The sequence below is a fragment of the Fistularia commersonii genome, chromosome 18 (assembly GCF_037954325.1).
Source record: "Fistularia commersonii isolate RoL2024-O1a breed Wild chromosome 18, RoL_Fcom_v1.0, whole genome shotgun sequence".
NCBI lineage: Eukaryota > Metazoa > Chordata > Actinopteri > Syngnathiformes > Fistulariidae > Fistularia > Fistularia commersonii.
The window spans coordinates 12,816,433-12,831,463 of NC_141301.1; the positions used below are offsets into that span (position 1 = coordinate 12,816,433).

The following is a 15,031-nucleotide window of genomic DNA, read 5'->3' on the forward strand; positions in this document are numbered from 1 at the left end:
GTACAACATATAGTAATATTGACAGGCATGTGACTTAAAAACTGAACTGATAATATTGATGACCATGGAGTATTGTTTCTCTTCGCTTAAAAAGATAATTGGGGTCGTTAGTTTCTTCTTTTATGATGTGAGAATCACGTACAAATACAACAACAACAACAATAATAATAATAATTACAATAATGCAGAAATTCAGCTTCAGTCTGGTGGTGACCAGACCCTACGGAAATAATCCACAAGGTGGCAGTAGAGGGCAACAGCATCCTATTCTGATGGCAGCCTCCTATTGCTGTCTCACGCATAAAGGTAAATACATTCATGACCAATTCATAAGCTGTAACTTATTCGACTGGGTTTTATTAATACTGTGGGTCGCTTGCAGGGGAACTCGATCAAAACTTTCTGATCACCTTTTAGTAACTTCCGTAAGGGCGGTGGAGGTCAGGAGACAGTGTAACCTCACAGAAAAACCCAAGTGTTTCAGGGTTTTTCTGTGAGGTTACACATTGAACTGCCGTCCCAGCTGGTCAGCACACTAATGAGAACATATTTTACTACTATGTATACTGTAATATATCAGAACAAACAAGAAATGGAGAAACTAGATAGTCACTCAGCATCCTTCGTCTTGATCTTGAATCCGTTGACATGCCATGATTTTATCCCTTGGTAGACACCTATTTCTAAATTTAAAAAATATACCATCTTGTTTTATCAGCTTTACAAACATTTGATAATACTTATGGGATAGAAAGAGGTTTTACATTGATTAGTTGTTGCAATTTGAATTTGCAAATAAATTCTAACTTACTTTTTGTCTTTATTCATTATGTTTGATAGACAAACCCAGTCTTGCAGATGAAAATAGGACCTGATTTGAGTGAAATTCTCTTGAAACAAAGAGAAACCATCAAAACCCATGAATTACTAAATAGGTATTGTATATGTGCTTTTAACTGCGAAGCCATTTATTTTACCAGTTACTGTGAAGTGCTTATGGGAACTAAATGGGACAAGGTTTCCCTGTAAACCCTGTCCTTATGCTGCACTTGTCATGAACCAGAGTAAAATCTTAACGCAAGAGAAAACCGTTCCTGTAAATGAAATACAAATGTATTGTTTACAAAAGCAAAGACATTTTAATTAAATAATTAAGAAAAAAAATGGGCAAACAATTTCCATTTGCTCTTATTGTTTCTATTGCATTTCAATGAACATATTATCCACAGTTTAAAGGCATTACACTACATTTTTTTTGTATATATTTTTTTCCATCATTCACACATGGCATTACCAACACTTGGTTCGACTGTTCTCAGGCTATTGAAAAGGTCATCGTTGGCCTACTACTGGTTAATAATTTACTAGTCATACTAGTAAATGTAGCAGAAAACCACTATTAATTTATGCAACATGTACTCCGCACACAACAAAACTGCCAATTCAATAACCCGGTGACAGTCACATCTGTCTTTGTAACAATAAAGTGCTTCTATTTTTATTTTTTTTAAGCAACCTTCTTAAGAACAAAACTTCTCTGAGACAAAAATGGTTTCCCCTTAAAGACAGTGGGTTCCATCCCATACACGTGTGAAGTCACATTTAAAAACACACACTCCTCGATCCACACATGGACAGATATCAGAGTGACCCTGCAGTTCACATACAATGTATGCTCAACTCTGTGCTTTGTACGGGAAATGGTCTTTATACAGGCTGTTGTTGGGATGGAATTTTGCTAACTGCTGTTTTTGATAAGTTTATTTCTTCTTTCTTTACCCCCCTTTTTTAGCGAACATCCTCAATCTTTTCTCCCTCCATGTGTTTATTTCAACACGTTTGCCTGCTGACACTGTTGAAGTGAACGCTTTTTTTTTGTTGCCTCGTTCGAACAGATACAACAAACTGCAGCTGAATCTGCATACAAGTGCATGAGCGTACGCATGCAAGCAAACACACACACACACACCCGTACACACGCACGCACGCACGCACACACACGTTTTTTTTTTTACCAAAAAAAAAAAAAACAAAATCCAACCCCGGATTACTTTTCACTGCACGGCTTGTTTGTCTCAGGTGTGAGTGTATATTTTTAGTCTACAGACAACACTACACACATGTGCGGTGTACAAGGTTATTTGTTTGACATGTTTTCGTTGTGTAGTCTTGAAATTAGTTAATGGATAACAGAATGAGTGCGCTGGATTCTTCTCGACTGCCCGGACAAAACACCACAACCCTCTTCGTTTGCTCCTTCGAGTTGGATTTTACAACCTCAGCAGGCCAAGTAGAACAAAATATAACACATCACTGAAAATCGAACAGACCAAAACAGCAACGTAAGAAAATGGAGGAGTCCTTTTCCACTCGGTTGTCCTTACAGACGATTTAGCGAGATGTTCAGGGAAGGTTTAGGTACTTCTCCTTCTTTGTTATCGTCTCTTTTTGCCATGCCCGGTCGTCTGACCTGAGCCTCACCACGCAGGACCATCTTGTTGTGCTGTAAAATCTGCCACGTTCTTGTCGCGCAGAGTTGAAGAGATGACAGGTTTCCCTTTATGACCATGATGTGGATTCACCGCGCAGAAAGGCACATAACACTTTCAGATTGCTTCTCAGCGATTAGACGGGATCTACATCCTGCTGTGTTGAGTGACAGGCACTTGAACACCTTTCTGTCCTGTTGCTGTGGGGAAGAGAGATAGTATTGATTATTATGTTGAATGCTAAATTAAAAAAAAAAAAAGACAAGAAAGACATCTGACATTGAATGTGAATTTTGAAAATAAAAACTCACCCAATCTGTATTTCTCTTTAGCCTCTGCTCTTTCTTTGGCATCAAAGTACCAGACCGTGATGGCGTAACTATAAATTAAAAGTGGAAGAGTAAAAAAAGGAGAAAAAGGACGGAGACGAGTTAAACCATTTTAAAAAGTACATAAAACTGGCAGATGAGTGTAAAAAAATCAGCGACATCAGGACGTTAGCCCCGGACAGGCTGATGACCCCGGGCAGCAGAGGGTTAATTTCTAAAGTTCTTCTCCGTCCTGAGGGGCTGTCTTGTTTATTCCTGCCTCTCATGTCTGCGACTCTCCGACACGAGGGCTGCAATCGAACCTTCCCCCCCCCCTTCTTCCTTGCCCCCTCAGGAAAATATACTTCCTGCCTCTGAAGCCACCTCAACCCCCCACCAGCAGCCAGAGAGAGGAAAGAAGATGAGAGCGAAGGAGTGGACAGGACAAGAGAGGAGCGAAGAGGATGTTCATAAGGTAAACCAAAGCGCAGGAGAGACACCTGAGAGCGACCAGAGTGCAACCGAGTGACATATTGCTAAATCGCGCTTACCGAGTGGCATAAGCTGGCTTTACTTCGTGCGGGTTCCTGCGGTCGGACCAGAAGATGAGCAGCCGGTCAAACAGCGGCTCAATGTTGGCCACCACATTTTTACCCTGCGGGTAGATTTGCAGTAAACCTCCTTGTGTCTGTAAAGACAGAAACCACAAAACAGTCACTAACCAAAACCTCAAGTACGGAGTTTAGGATGGTGACAGTTTCTGCACAAGTACAAATGGAAAGGTAACTAATTTGTGAAATGACACTTAAAAAGGGCAAGCTAATGAAATGAGCTACAGATGGTACTCACTTAACAAAGCGCTCTGTTAACGACAACTCGGGAGTTACGATGGGCTTTGCAATAATATTAAAATCCGCGCAGAATGCACTGGCAGCGGAGTTGTGAGTGAGTATGTATTGTATGCGCTTATAATTGGCCTATATTTATGCAAATATAAACATTAGAGGAAAAAAAAAGGTAAAATAGCACAGTACAAATGGCCGATTTGTATACAAAATACTGTACAGTAGAAGCCGTGTTTCGCTTAACGACGAACTCGCTTCACCCCTGTGAACGTAACACAGTTGTTAAGGGAGGACCACCTGTAAAGAGCATTTTATTCTGGATCTTATCCTTTTTTGAAGCCATCTAGATCATTTTGAATAGCTCAGTTTTGAGCTCCAGATCATCCGCCTTCTGCATTTTGCATTGGAACAGAGAAAATCCCAGCTCTGTTGTGTTCTGGAGTAAGTTAATTGAACTTGTGTTCTACCTTTACATCCCAGTTCTTGTTAAGATAGTAGATACAGGTGATGCAGCGTCCATCCCGTTTCGGGTTGTCGACGTGTCGGACGTACCCCGCCCCGTTGCCCGGGTAACAGGCTACCATGGCCTAAAAACGGATGAAAAGCAAGCGTTAGTCGTGCATTCGGATCAAATGACAGTTCATCGGTTCGTTATTCATCATATGAGGGGGAATCATACGCTGAGTGTCGACAGTGAGGAACCAAACGTGATCAATAACCCATTATCGATTTAAACAAAGTAACAAAACTCCAATAGTTTATTTGAGACAGGTCGCTGAAGCGGCAGCGCTCAAGCTTCCCTTTCACACGGCTCTGAAGCGATTCAAGGTTGGGGGCTGGAGGCGGGGGCGCGAAATGTGTGAGAGTTCAGCCGCCGTTCCAAGGTACGATCGGCAGACTGGGTATCCATATTCAAAACAATGGTCTCGCGCTGGTATTTCCCCCTGCTTGACTTCTCTGTGTTCAAGGCTGTGAAGCAGGAGAGTGCCGCTTTCTCTGGAGATCCTGGAGGGGGGGCAGAAACTTGCGTGACGGCTTCTGAAATCAATGGACATTCCAGACCGGAGCCGCTACAGGCCTGTATAATTGTTAATGTACAGGAGGGTTTTAAATAAAGTAGAGAGAGAAAGAGAACTGCAACCGGATCTCCACGAGCCCTGACAGCCACAGTCTGATGTTCTCATCTCATCTTATCATTTACTTATGAAACTCATAACAGCTGCTGGTGGAGAGCTAATCTAGACCGAGAATGGAAAGGGATGAATCGAAAGATACTGTCGTCCATTTTTGTTTTGGAGTGGTAGTGGAGTGCATCGCTTGTGTCTAACAAGTTCCACGCCGGCAAGCTGTCAATCCAGCTCGCCTTGTCGCCGTCACTGAAGCTGGAGTACTACGGCGTCACGATCGTGACCCAGGAGGAAGTCGAACGAGTGAAAAATACGTTTTCAAGAACTACGCACCCGCCCTTGTGTTTGTTGGCGAGTAGACATCACGTTAGGTTTCACAAAGGAGTATTTCCGCCCTCTTTCTTCTCGGGTGCTTCCCCTCCTCGTTCACGGCCAAGATTGTTAGTGTTGCGTGTGACTGGGCTTTGCTTCTATTGTCTGCTCTCATTACCGACCGACGCTCACAGTCGGAGCTCATTATCCCCCGGGCCTTTTGCCGCGGGCCCAAAATGACTACCAGAGATGAGAGACCACTTCAAAACAATTCAAGGTGGTTTTTTTTTTTTTTTCTTTTTCAACAACGGCCATGAGAACGACACAGTGTTACGTCGGGGGTCCGTGCACCGAAGGAATGCGCTGTGAAAATATGAATGCATCCCCACTGTTTCAACCCCCCGGCCTGCAATGTAAAACACGCCACATGTAAATCCACCTTTTGCGTGCAGTAACTATCCTTAAAACGAGACAGAGATTATTAATCTCATTCATTTTGTAAATCTACCCAGAGCACGATAAAAGACATTTAGCAGTTTCAGAGTCACACATGCACACAAAACATTGAGTCACCAGGTAAGAAATAGCACGTCGTGATCCAATGTGTCTCTTTTCTGTTTCCGCGCATCTCGCCTCCTCGCCTCTGCTAAGATTTCAAGTCGTTCTAATTTAAAGTCTATTTTGCGTCGGTGGCCGGCACACCGGGCGACGATACCCGACCCACGGTTGGATGCGTGGCCCTGTCAGAGCTGTCAGGAGCGACGGCCGGGTTGGCAGGACAGCCTGTTCTGAACGAAGGCAAAAAATAAACCCCAATGCTGCATGCAAATTGTGATAAGAGGCGAGATGACCGAGCAAAGGGCGAGGAGGGGAGAGGGTCAGATAAGGCAGTAAAAATACAGCCGTTGCTGTTGGAGAGTCATAAAACATGTGTGTGTGTGTGTGTGTGAGAGCAGGGGTTAAAACAGAAGAGACTGCGGTTAGCGCACTATGACAACAGTTAACTACTTGTTCCTTAATTTGCTAAACAATGAATAATAGCTGTGTAATGATACCCCCGGCTTAATGCAGACCGTGGGAATTCATACATCCAATATCTGTAAAGAGCTGGAAGTGCATCTTGGATAAATTATTGCGGCACTTGCAGGAAAGCACTGATATGTATGGCTTGTCGACAACATGCCTGTTTGTGTGGCGTAACGCTCCTTTCGCTCACCATTAAAAAAACTGACCGCTTCCCACTTCATTTCCTCAAAAGATTAATAACTGCGGCCGTGGAAACGTGAATAAAGGCGTGTGGTAAGGAAACACAGGGACTGATCTCTGGTTCCCGATGATGGGGCGACCTGCTGGCCCCTTGCAGCGTCATCCGGGTTTCGATTGATCGAACTCCATTTAGAAAACGAGGCGTTTTAAAAGCATCCTGTGTAGCTGTAATGCAAAGAAGCTAACGACATTTTACATTTGGTAATAATCACCATCACGTCATCTTCCCTTCAGCCTCATGTTGATCTTTTTCCCTGAATCGTTTTCTTCTTACAGGCAAGCTGGCGTCTTGCTGTGTTTAATCGGTGCTTCGAGTCGGTTCGCTGAGAAAGTAGTCCCGGCTTCGTGTTTGTCAGAAAACTTAAAACATGTTGTAATTTCACATTTTTTTCTTTCGTGCTACGGCGAACGCAAGAGTCACGGCATGTGCCATTTGTGGAATTGATGGCGTGTGTACGCTGACTTCTCATAGAGGTAACTGCCCATTTATTACATTCATCTGACTGGAAAGAGGGAGGGTCTCTTCCTCCCCATGGCCCACACGGAGAAAGGCATCCCTCCTCTTGGCTCAGAGTTTGTTTACGGAGTGTCATTCACAATATTGTGTACAACAACTGAGAGGCACTCCCACGTCTCCCATGTCGGAGGGTTGATTCGGTCGGGATTTGTTCTCATGAGAAACAAACTCGCAGAATTAAGAAATTAAATGAAATGGGGAAAAAAAAACCTTGTAAGATGGAACAGAAATATAGTCAGCATCAAGATTCATGGGAAAATGCAATGAAAATTAAATAACATGGGATTCTGGGATTTTATTCACATTTTCAACTGTGTAGGGAACCTGAATAGGCTGGAGCCGATTCCGTCTGCCATTGGACAGGAGGTGGGGGTTCACCAAAGACTGGCCGCCAGTCGATAGCAGGGCCTCATATGAAAGGGTGAATGATTATTCAACCTCTCATTCAAATGTCATACAGACACGCAACTATTCACCCTCTCCTTCATTTTATATGAAGACACAATCATTCAAGTCATATCGAGCAGTGGTCGACAACCAGTCCGGGGACTGGGTGTCAGAAGTCCCCGGATCATTTGTTACCGTTCCGCAAAGAAAATCTTTCTGGGTAGTTTTTCATTAGACTTCCCGGATCTTATTTTGAAAAACGACAGTTTCTGCCTTGGGCTTACCGCCGCACTTAATATTGTAATTGTTTAATTAAATGTGTAATTGTTGTATTCAGATGAACTATTGTGATCTGAAAAAGTTTTTTATTTGAAACCCCGACGCCTCTAACCGGTTCGGCGAAACATTTTCATCCATAAAACTGGTCCCTGGTACAAAAAGGGTTGGGGACCGCTATTATAGAGAATAACCATTCACTCCCTGATTCGATATAGTCTCCTAGGAACCTCCTGTTTTCGGACTGTGTGGAGAACCCCACGCAAACATGGGGAGAACATGGAGTCTCCCCACAGAATGGCCTCCCTGTCGGAATCCAACCACAGACCTTCTTGCAGTCAGGCAGAAGCGCCAACCACTGCGCCGTACGGATTTGAATAACCATTGATCCATAACGTGTCTGTGGAAGTTCTCGGTCATCCAGGTCGTGGTGAATTCTTATCGAAATCTTGTTGTGGCAACTGGACTTGAATTGGTTTCTTCAGAGAACTCTCGGATGAGGGGTGAAACGTCTTCAAGCGAAGAAATTCAAGTCCAGTTGCCACAAAAAGAGGGTTTTGACAAGAACCAATCCATAACATTGGATTAGCAAAGCTAATGGGTGTGAAATGTAGACAAATAATTAATAGTACAGGCACAAAAACAATAGCAATCTTGGCAACCGGTATTTCATCAAAAGCTATGTTTTCAAGATTTAAAGAGTTAGATGATGAAATATTCTGTATCTCTAAGGGTCCATCCGTTATCTCCCGGGCCTCAAGTATCACCTCTTAACATCTTCGCTCAGTTTGTGCCGTGCAGGTACGTAAAAGTTAGCTGGGCAACTTCAAAATATCAGGGGCGGGGGGGCTCTATCGGGTTGTTCCACCGCCTGACGGGCCCGAGCCTTATCAGAAGCAAATCAAAAACATCGGCGAATGTGACGGTGGATTCGGGTCTTCAGATGTTTGGAAATGCAGAGTCATCATCACACGGCTGAGGTACAAGCACGCTAGATGGCCTGATTTAGAGCAAATTACGATGAAACGTTACTAGGAACCTTCTACTCTCTACCGCTTCTTCTCCTATCATTTTAGTGAACCGATTTGGGAAAACTCTGTGTCATATCATTGATCAAAAAGCATTCATACCTGGTTTATTATCTAGTTACATCTAGTTGGAGCCGATGTTCTCGAGACTCACGTTTTAATTTGCACAGTGACTCTCGGAAGGAACACCTTGATGTTTAACCGGAGAAACTACTTGTGTTCAGGCTCAGGGCTTGGTTGTGTGAGGTGTAAAGACTTGAGGTGAGATGTTTGGTTACGATGATTAAACCCAGGATAACATTGAGACACAGGGAGATGTTAAAACCAGACTCCTTGAGTAACATGAACCTCATGGAGGGCTGCTGGTTGGTTCCCTGCGCATAAGAGAAGGGAATTTTAACTGTCTCTGATTAGACTTTCTTAAAGGTCTAAGCCTTGATGGTGGAGGGATCTTTGCAGGGAAATTTTCCAAACTTTTACCATTATTCTTGACCGAAACTGTTACTCCCTCTGTGTTTTTCTCCACTCCAACAGAGTAGAGCAGTCATATGTAGCTCAGTGGCAGAGCGCTTCACGTGTCATATATGGACCTGATACGTTATCTGAAGAAGTGGGGAAAGGCAAATACCACCTCCCAAAAGGTGACCTTCCAATGCACGACCAATATGAGGAACAGGGATTACATGCGCCATTTATACATCAAATACATTTAAAATCCCCAGCTTGCTTACATCACTGAATATGAATGTGTTACACGTGTGGTCCAATGTCTCCGATTGATTCTTATCAGATTTGTTTGATTAAGGACCCCAACGTCAAATATGCCACTATATTCATCGTCTATCTTATCCAGCCTGCTGGAAGGTCTATGACTGCAGTAGAACTTCAGGTTTCGCCCTGCATGGTGGCACTGCTGAGCACGATGAGGGGCATTTGAGGACACGCTGCTGCAGCAGAGACTCTTTATGCCAGGGCTTCTGCTGCATCGCCCCTTCTCTCTCGCTTAGCAGTAACCTCCGCTCGTCGTGCCACCCCCAACATCCACATCCTTCTTGTACTCCATACTATAATAACCCACGGCTATAAATGTCACCCACTGACAAACTGCAGTTAGCATAGAGATTCTCTTCATCGGTGGTGAGACTGTACGTTGGGAATTGCCGGCCTTTTCACTCCATCCCTTTGCCGAAACACAAAGCAGAGCTGTACTCTGTATGGGCCTGTTACCAAGGAAACAAACGGGAAATATTTTGTCCGAGTGCCGAACAAGGGGCTGATAAGATGGAGGAGAAAGGCGGAGGAGCGGGAGAAGTGGAGGACAGCAGATGAAAAAAGGAGGTCAGGATTGCTGAGAAGGGGAAAGTCAAAACGTTACGGAAGGGGCAACCAAAAGAGGTTCCAAGGTGGACGGAAGGAAGAGGAGGACGGAAAAGACGCAGTGACCTGACTCCTCGCGCCTCCTCCCTGTGCGCACCTCATTATTTTGTCCATTGCTGCACTATCCCAGGAACGCTCAGCTGGGAAAAGAACGTCAGACGAACGTCAGGCACTTGTCACTACCAAAATCTAGCCCCTCCGACTGATGGCCCGTCCTCCTTACTGAAGATGAGATGTGCGTCCGCCACGCAGATCTACATTCAGTATAATTACTTATAGTTAGCAATTGTTTTTGGTGAAATAAAGCTCTTCATGACAAAACTACATGCTGTGAATGCAGCTAACTTGGTCATTCATTCCTTATCTGTACCGCATATCCTGCACTGAGGGTCGAGCCCATCCTAGCTGTCATCGTGTGAGAGGTCGGGTTCAGTCGCTACAGACATACAACAATTCCCTGGAATATTCAGGGTCTCCAGTGAGCTTAGAAAGCCCGGACGCAGACATGGAGACTCCCCACAGAGAAGGCCTCCAGTCAGAATCAAACCAGGGACCTTCTCGCTGTGAGGCGGTAGCTAACCACTAATCACTGCTAGCTTTAGCGGGTAAATCACTTGGCTCGTAAAAAAAGAGCTGAAACTCTGTGTTACTAAATTCCTAGATGAGTCATGAATGTTGTTTTCTTCCTTCGACCCGTCACCGAAAGCCACGTGGACTGTCCGCTATTTACATCATTGCTTCTGAGCTAAGTAACTTTGCCCTGCGAGCGGCGTCTGCGGGAGCAAAGGCCGACACGTGTGTTTACGCACAGCCTTAATCTTACGTAAAAAGACGAGACCCGCAGACGGACAGAGGGGGCGACGTCTGACGCAACAGAGATAGGGACAGACGAGGTCACTGGACTGACACCTCGGGCACAGACAGATTTTAAAAATCAATCCTCCTGCTCTGCTGCATAAATACCCATTCACTGTTACGGCTCTGTTTTTTCTTCCGAAGCCGGGGAAAGACGTCAGAGCCCGATATCAATGACTCGCTGACATTCCCCTGCTCAGATAAACCACTCCTGGCTAAGTGCTGGAAAAGGGCTTGGAATGCAGGACAAAAAGTCAGGCGAGCCTTCTGTGGACCGACAAATGGGAATTCATATTCTTCATACAAATTTGGCCTTTTTAAAAGTGAGAATGGGTTAGTTCCTGGAAAAAATCAAGCCGAAACACATAGTGGGCGAGGCCGAGGCTGAGGTTAAGGCGGCAACGTCTGCTTCGAAGCCAGAGATACCGTGGTGATCGAGGAGATAGAGCTAGAAAAGCGCCGTTTTATCCTGGTTACCAGTGGAGGACAGGGGCTCAGCCGGCCCCGGGTTTACCCGCCTTATCGGTTTCACGTGTGGTATTAAACACAGCGGGTCTCATCCTGGGATTCTACCTCACACTCAGTTCAGCCTGTTCCTTCCTCATTTCAAACACATATTATCTCTGGACGTCGTGTCTTGAAAGCAAAATCTAACCGCTCCGCTTCTCACCTTCGTGCGTCCGTTGATGACACAGTCCCCGAGCTGTCCGTTGGCGGCGCTGTGCATGACGGCTTCGTCGATGTGCGCCATCAGTACGCCGATGCTCTCGCAGCCGGGCTCGCCTCCCTCCACCCAGGCGATCTGGTCACCCCGGATGCTCCCAGAGGGAATGTTCTTTTGACTCACCAGCTGCCCGCCGCGAAACCTCCCGCTGCGGTTCAAGACCTCCACCTCTTCCAGGACCTTGTCCCCGAGCTCGGCGCCCAGAAAGTTGTCCTTCACGCAGATACCGTAGTACCTAATGCAGGGGACGATGTACTGCAGGGCGATGCGCTCAGCCGACCAGCCTGATCCTTCCGAAGGTGACGGGGCGGGAATGTTGTTGTCCTCGACGGGGGAGGTCTGCCTGAATGCTGCTGGTGTGTCGGGGGCCGCCGCGTTATGTCCGTTTTGCCGGTTTGTTTGGGGGAAAGGAGGGGAAAGGAGGGCATGGGGGTCCACACAGTGCTCAAAAATCGCTCTGGAGGCCTTGGGTAACTTGGGAGCGACGCACCCGTCCGCCAGCCTCCTCCGCTTCAAGCCTGAGTCTCCGACGGCGAAAAATGGATCGGCGTAACTTTCCACCTCCGGCGACCCGCTGACGCCCTCTGACCCCACGGCTCGGTTCTCTCCGCCTCTCCGCTTTTGGAGCTGCTGCCTGGCTTTCAGCTCTCCATGAGTCCTCCTCATCCCCGGGGGACACTTCTCCGGAGCCGTCCAGTCCCCGTTCTCCAGCAGACAAACCCTGCTGGAGAAGGGCTGCACCGGTGCCACCTGCATCTGCCCGGGGGAACCGTTCGGCGTGTGGGCCAGGGCGCCTGCGTGGCTCCCCTCCACCGTGGCGGAGGGAGACGCCACCCCGCCGTTGTGGGGGGGCACGCCGGATTTCGACTGCTTGGTCAGGGTGATGATGCCGGGGGGGTCGGTCTGGGAGGCCAGATCCGCCAGCAGCTCCGCCGCGGTCGGACTCCCGACGGGCGCCGCGCAGAAGCCGTTGAGTCCCATGTCGGCGCGGCAGCGGCGGCGGTGGCTCTCCGGCGGCTCGCCGGTCCTCTCCTGCGAGCCGGGGATAGTGAGCGATCGGCGGGAGGAGCCGGGCTTTAAAAGGTCCGTCCGTCCCAGGCTCTCCATTTCATCTCGTCATCTGCTGGATGCGCACGTAGCTCACGTCCTCGCTTCATTTTCCAGCTCAGCCGCTGCTTTCTGTGACGGAGAGGAGGGAATCTGACACAGCCGTGCTTCTCATTCCGCTCGCTTTTTTAATTCACCCCCTCCCCTCCTCCTCCCCGATAAATTACTATTTTTTTCTTATTCGATCGGGCTCGGTTTTTCGTCTTTGAAACATGACGTGGTCGTGGAGAAGATCTAGGAAGGGGGGGTGAAATGATACACTTTAGGGTTATTAATAGCTCCGAGAGAGACACTTTGTTTTCTTTGAAATCGTCGCCGCTTAAAGGACGATAAACCGCTTTTCAGTTAAATCGGCAAACAAACCTTGCGTTGAAAGAAAATAAAATTAAACAAACTATACATATACAACGAACGGTAAGGGGGGGGGGGGGGACCCGCTCTCGCAAAACAAATCAAACGCACACATATTCCGATTTGAGTCTGAAAAAAATATTTAAAAAAAGACATACATTTAAAATCGCGTTTGGATCATCTTCACCGGCTATCGACCAAAAAAAAAACAACTTTTTTTTTTTTAATCCGTGTGCGTTTGAGTGGGTCACTAATGTCTCACCGCTGTGTTAAAAACAATCTATCCGTGAAGCGATGGAAGTGATAGGGAGCGTAAAGCAAAAAAATAAATAAATAAATAAAAATAAAAAAATACAAAAACACGCTTTCTTAACATTCGAAGTCGCTTACCCACGGCTGCCCGCGGCGATGCGAATCCACAGCGAGCGTACGTGACAGACGGAGAGTACGCATGTTACTTCCGGGATCGTCTCCCACCCCCCGCGCGCGCGCACCCGCGCGTCCCATCCATTCTCTTCCAGGTTATAAATAATCCGTGGGGGGTGGCGGGGGGTGGAGAAGTAAGTGTGTGTGTGTGAGTGTGTGTGTGTGGGGGGGGTTCCGTGGAACGATCACACCGGACTCCGCGCCCCGCGCTGTGGAGGAGAAGAAGCCCCCGCCTCCATCCACTCCCTCCTGTCATTTCCACGCGCAACGCACCACGTGACCCGCTTGCTTGTACTACTGGCGCGCAGAGAGAGAGAGAGGCTTCCATCCTGTCAACACGTCACGGTTTTGTTTTGTTTTGTGTTATAAATATATAAAAACAGCAAATCCGTTTGGCTTGGGACTCAAGAATTAAGGGAACACGTTAACAACATAATGTAACTCCAAGTCAATTCCACTTCTGTTCATCCACGCTGATTCACTTGTTTTAAGGACATTACATCAAATGTGTTTTTGCACTTTCATTTGGAGTGTGACTCCAAATCCTGACCTCCATGGGTTAATACATTTGATTTCCAATTTATCATTTTTGTGTAATTTTGTTGTCAGCACATTCAGCTGAGTAAAGAACAAAGCATTGTAGCAAATATCGGGGTTTATGTTGACGCTTGTTTTCTTTGTGATTTTGGGGTTGCTGGGAATCATGTGGGTGAGGTTTGGGGTGCATGAATTCCTTTTTTTCTTTTACCTGGAATTACATGGGAACAGTTCGTTATATTGCTTATATTGTTCGTTATATTGCTTATATTATATGGCTTTTGAGGCGTGGCTGTGGGCAACAACAGCTATTGCTCATTAAACAGACGTTTTACCGTCACCCTGGTGTTTCCCTGACTAAAATGCTAAAGTATTTAATAAGACAATTTCAGTCATTCAGATCCGGGATGTGTTATTTTAGTGTCCCTTTATTTTTTTGAGCCATGTATATATATAACAATCAAAATCCCATATGAATGTTAATGTAACTAAAATAATTTCTATGCACACACATCCATCATCTGCAGCACCCAAAAGAAATCCCAATTTCTTTCCAATTAGCCTGCATGTTTTTGGACCCAGGAAACCCACTCAGAAAATGCAACCCCCGCACAGAAAGGTCGGAATAGAACCAGGGGTCTTCGTGCTGTGAGGCCAAAGCGCCACTTATTTTGGCACTCATTCACACAAATAGTAAACACATTTTTCCAAAATAAAGTTTGTTCTTACTGCCTTCAGTTTCTGTCCATTTAAAATGGTTTGCTGTTTGTTGAAATTCCTTTATTGAATGTGAAATTTTCCCAGAAGCAAAACAAGTTGTACAAAAGAAACAAAGTCCTTGGTGCGGTTTTCATAGTAAAGAAAAATGTCCTTATCCTGCAGCTGCATTGAGAATCCTGTTCTCCTCTCAATAAAGGCTTGTACATTTGACCAGAATATTCGTGAGAACAAGCAATAATAAAATAAATGTACAACAGATGTTGTACAACGTTTTTTTTTTTTTTTCTGGATATATTTTGTGTGCGATTTTGTAAGACACTGCCTTGATCTTATTGTTTAGACAGACTCTATTCTTAATCACCCACATTTTATTCCAATT

The 15,031-nt window shown here is 45.8% G+C and overlaps 1 protein-coding gene across 2 annotated transcripts; it reads right to left on the reverse strand.

The window, feature by feature from the left end:
* Positions 1–1,116: 1,116 nt before the first annotated feature.
* On the reverse strand, positions 1,117–13,590 carry egln2 (egl-9 family hypoxia-inducible factor 2). 2 transcript variants are annotated; one of them, XM_086164676.1, is made up of 6 exons: positions 13,360–13,590; positions 11,458–12,690; positions 4,110–4,229; positions 3,349–3,485; positions 2,801–2,868; positions 1,117–2,689 (listed from the first exon to the last, which is right to left on the reverse strand). In XM_086164676.1, exons 2-6 carry the CDS (start codon positions 12,616–12,618, stop codon positions 2,637–2,639), a joined length of 1,539 nt encoding a protein of 512 aa, XP_086020802.1. In that variant the 5' UTR covers positions 12,619–12,690; positions 13,360–13,590; the 3' UTR covers positions 1,117–2,636. The 2 variants fall into 2 exon arrangements, with proteins under 2 accessions (XP_086020802.1, XP_086020800.1); XM_086164674.1 differs by having other exon boundaries at positions 11,458–12,852.
* Positions 13,591–15,031: the final 1,441 nt, after the last annotated feature.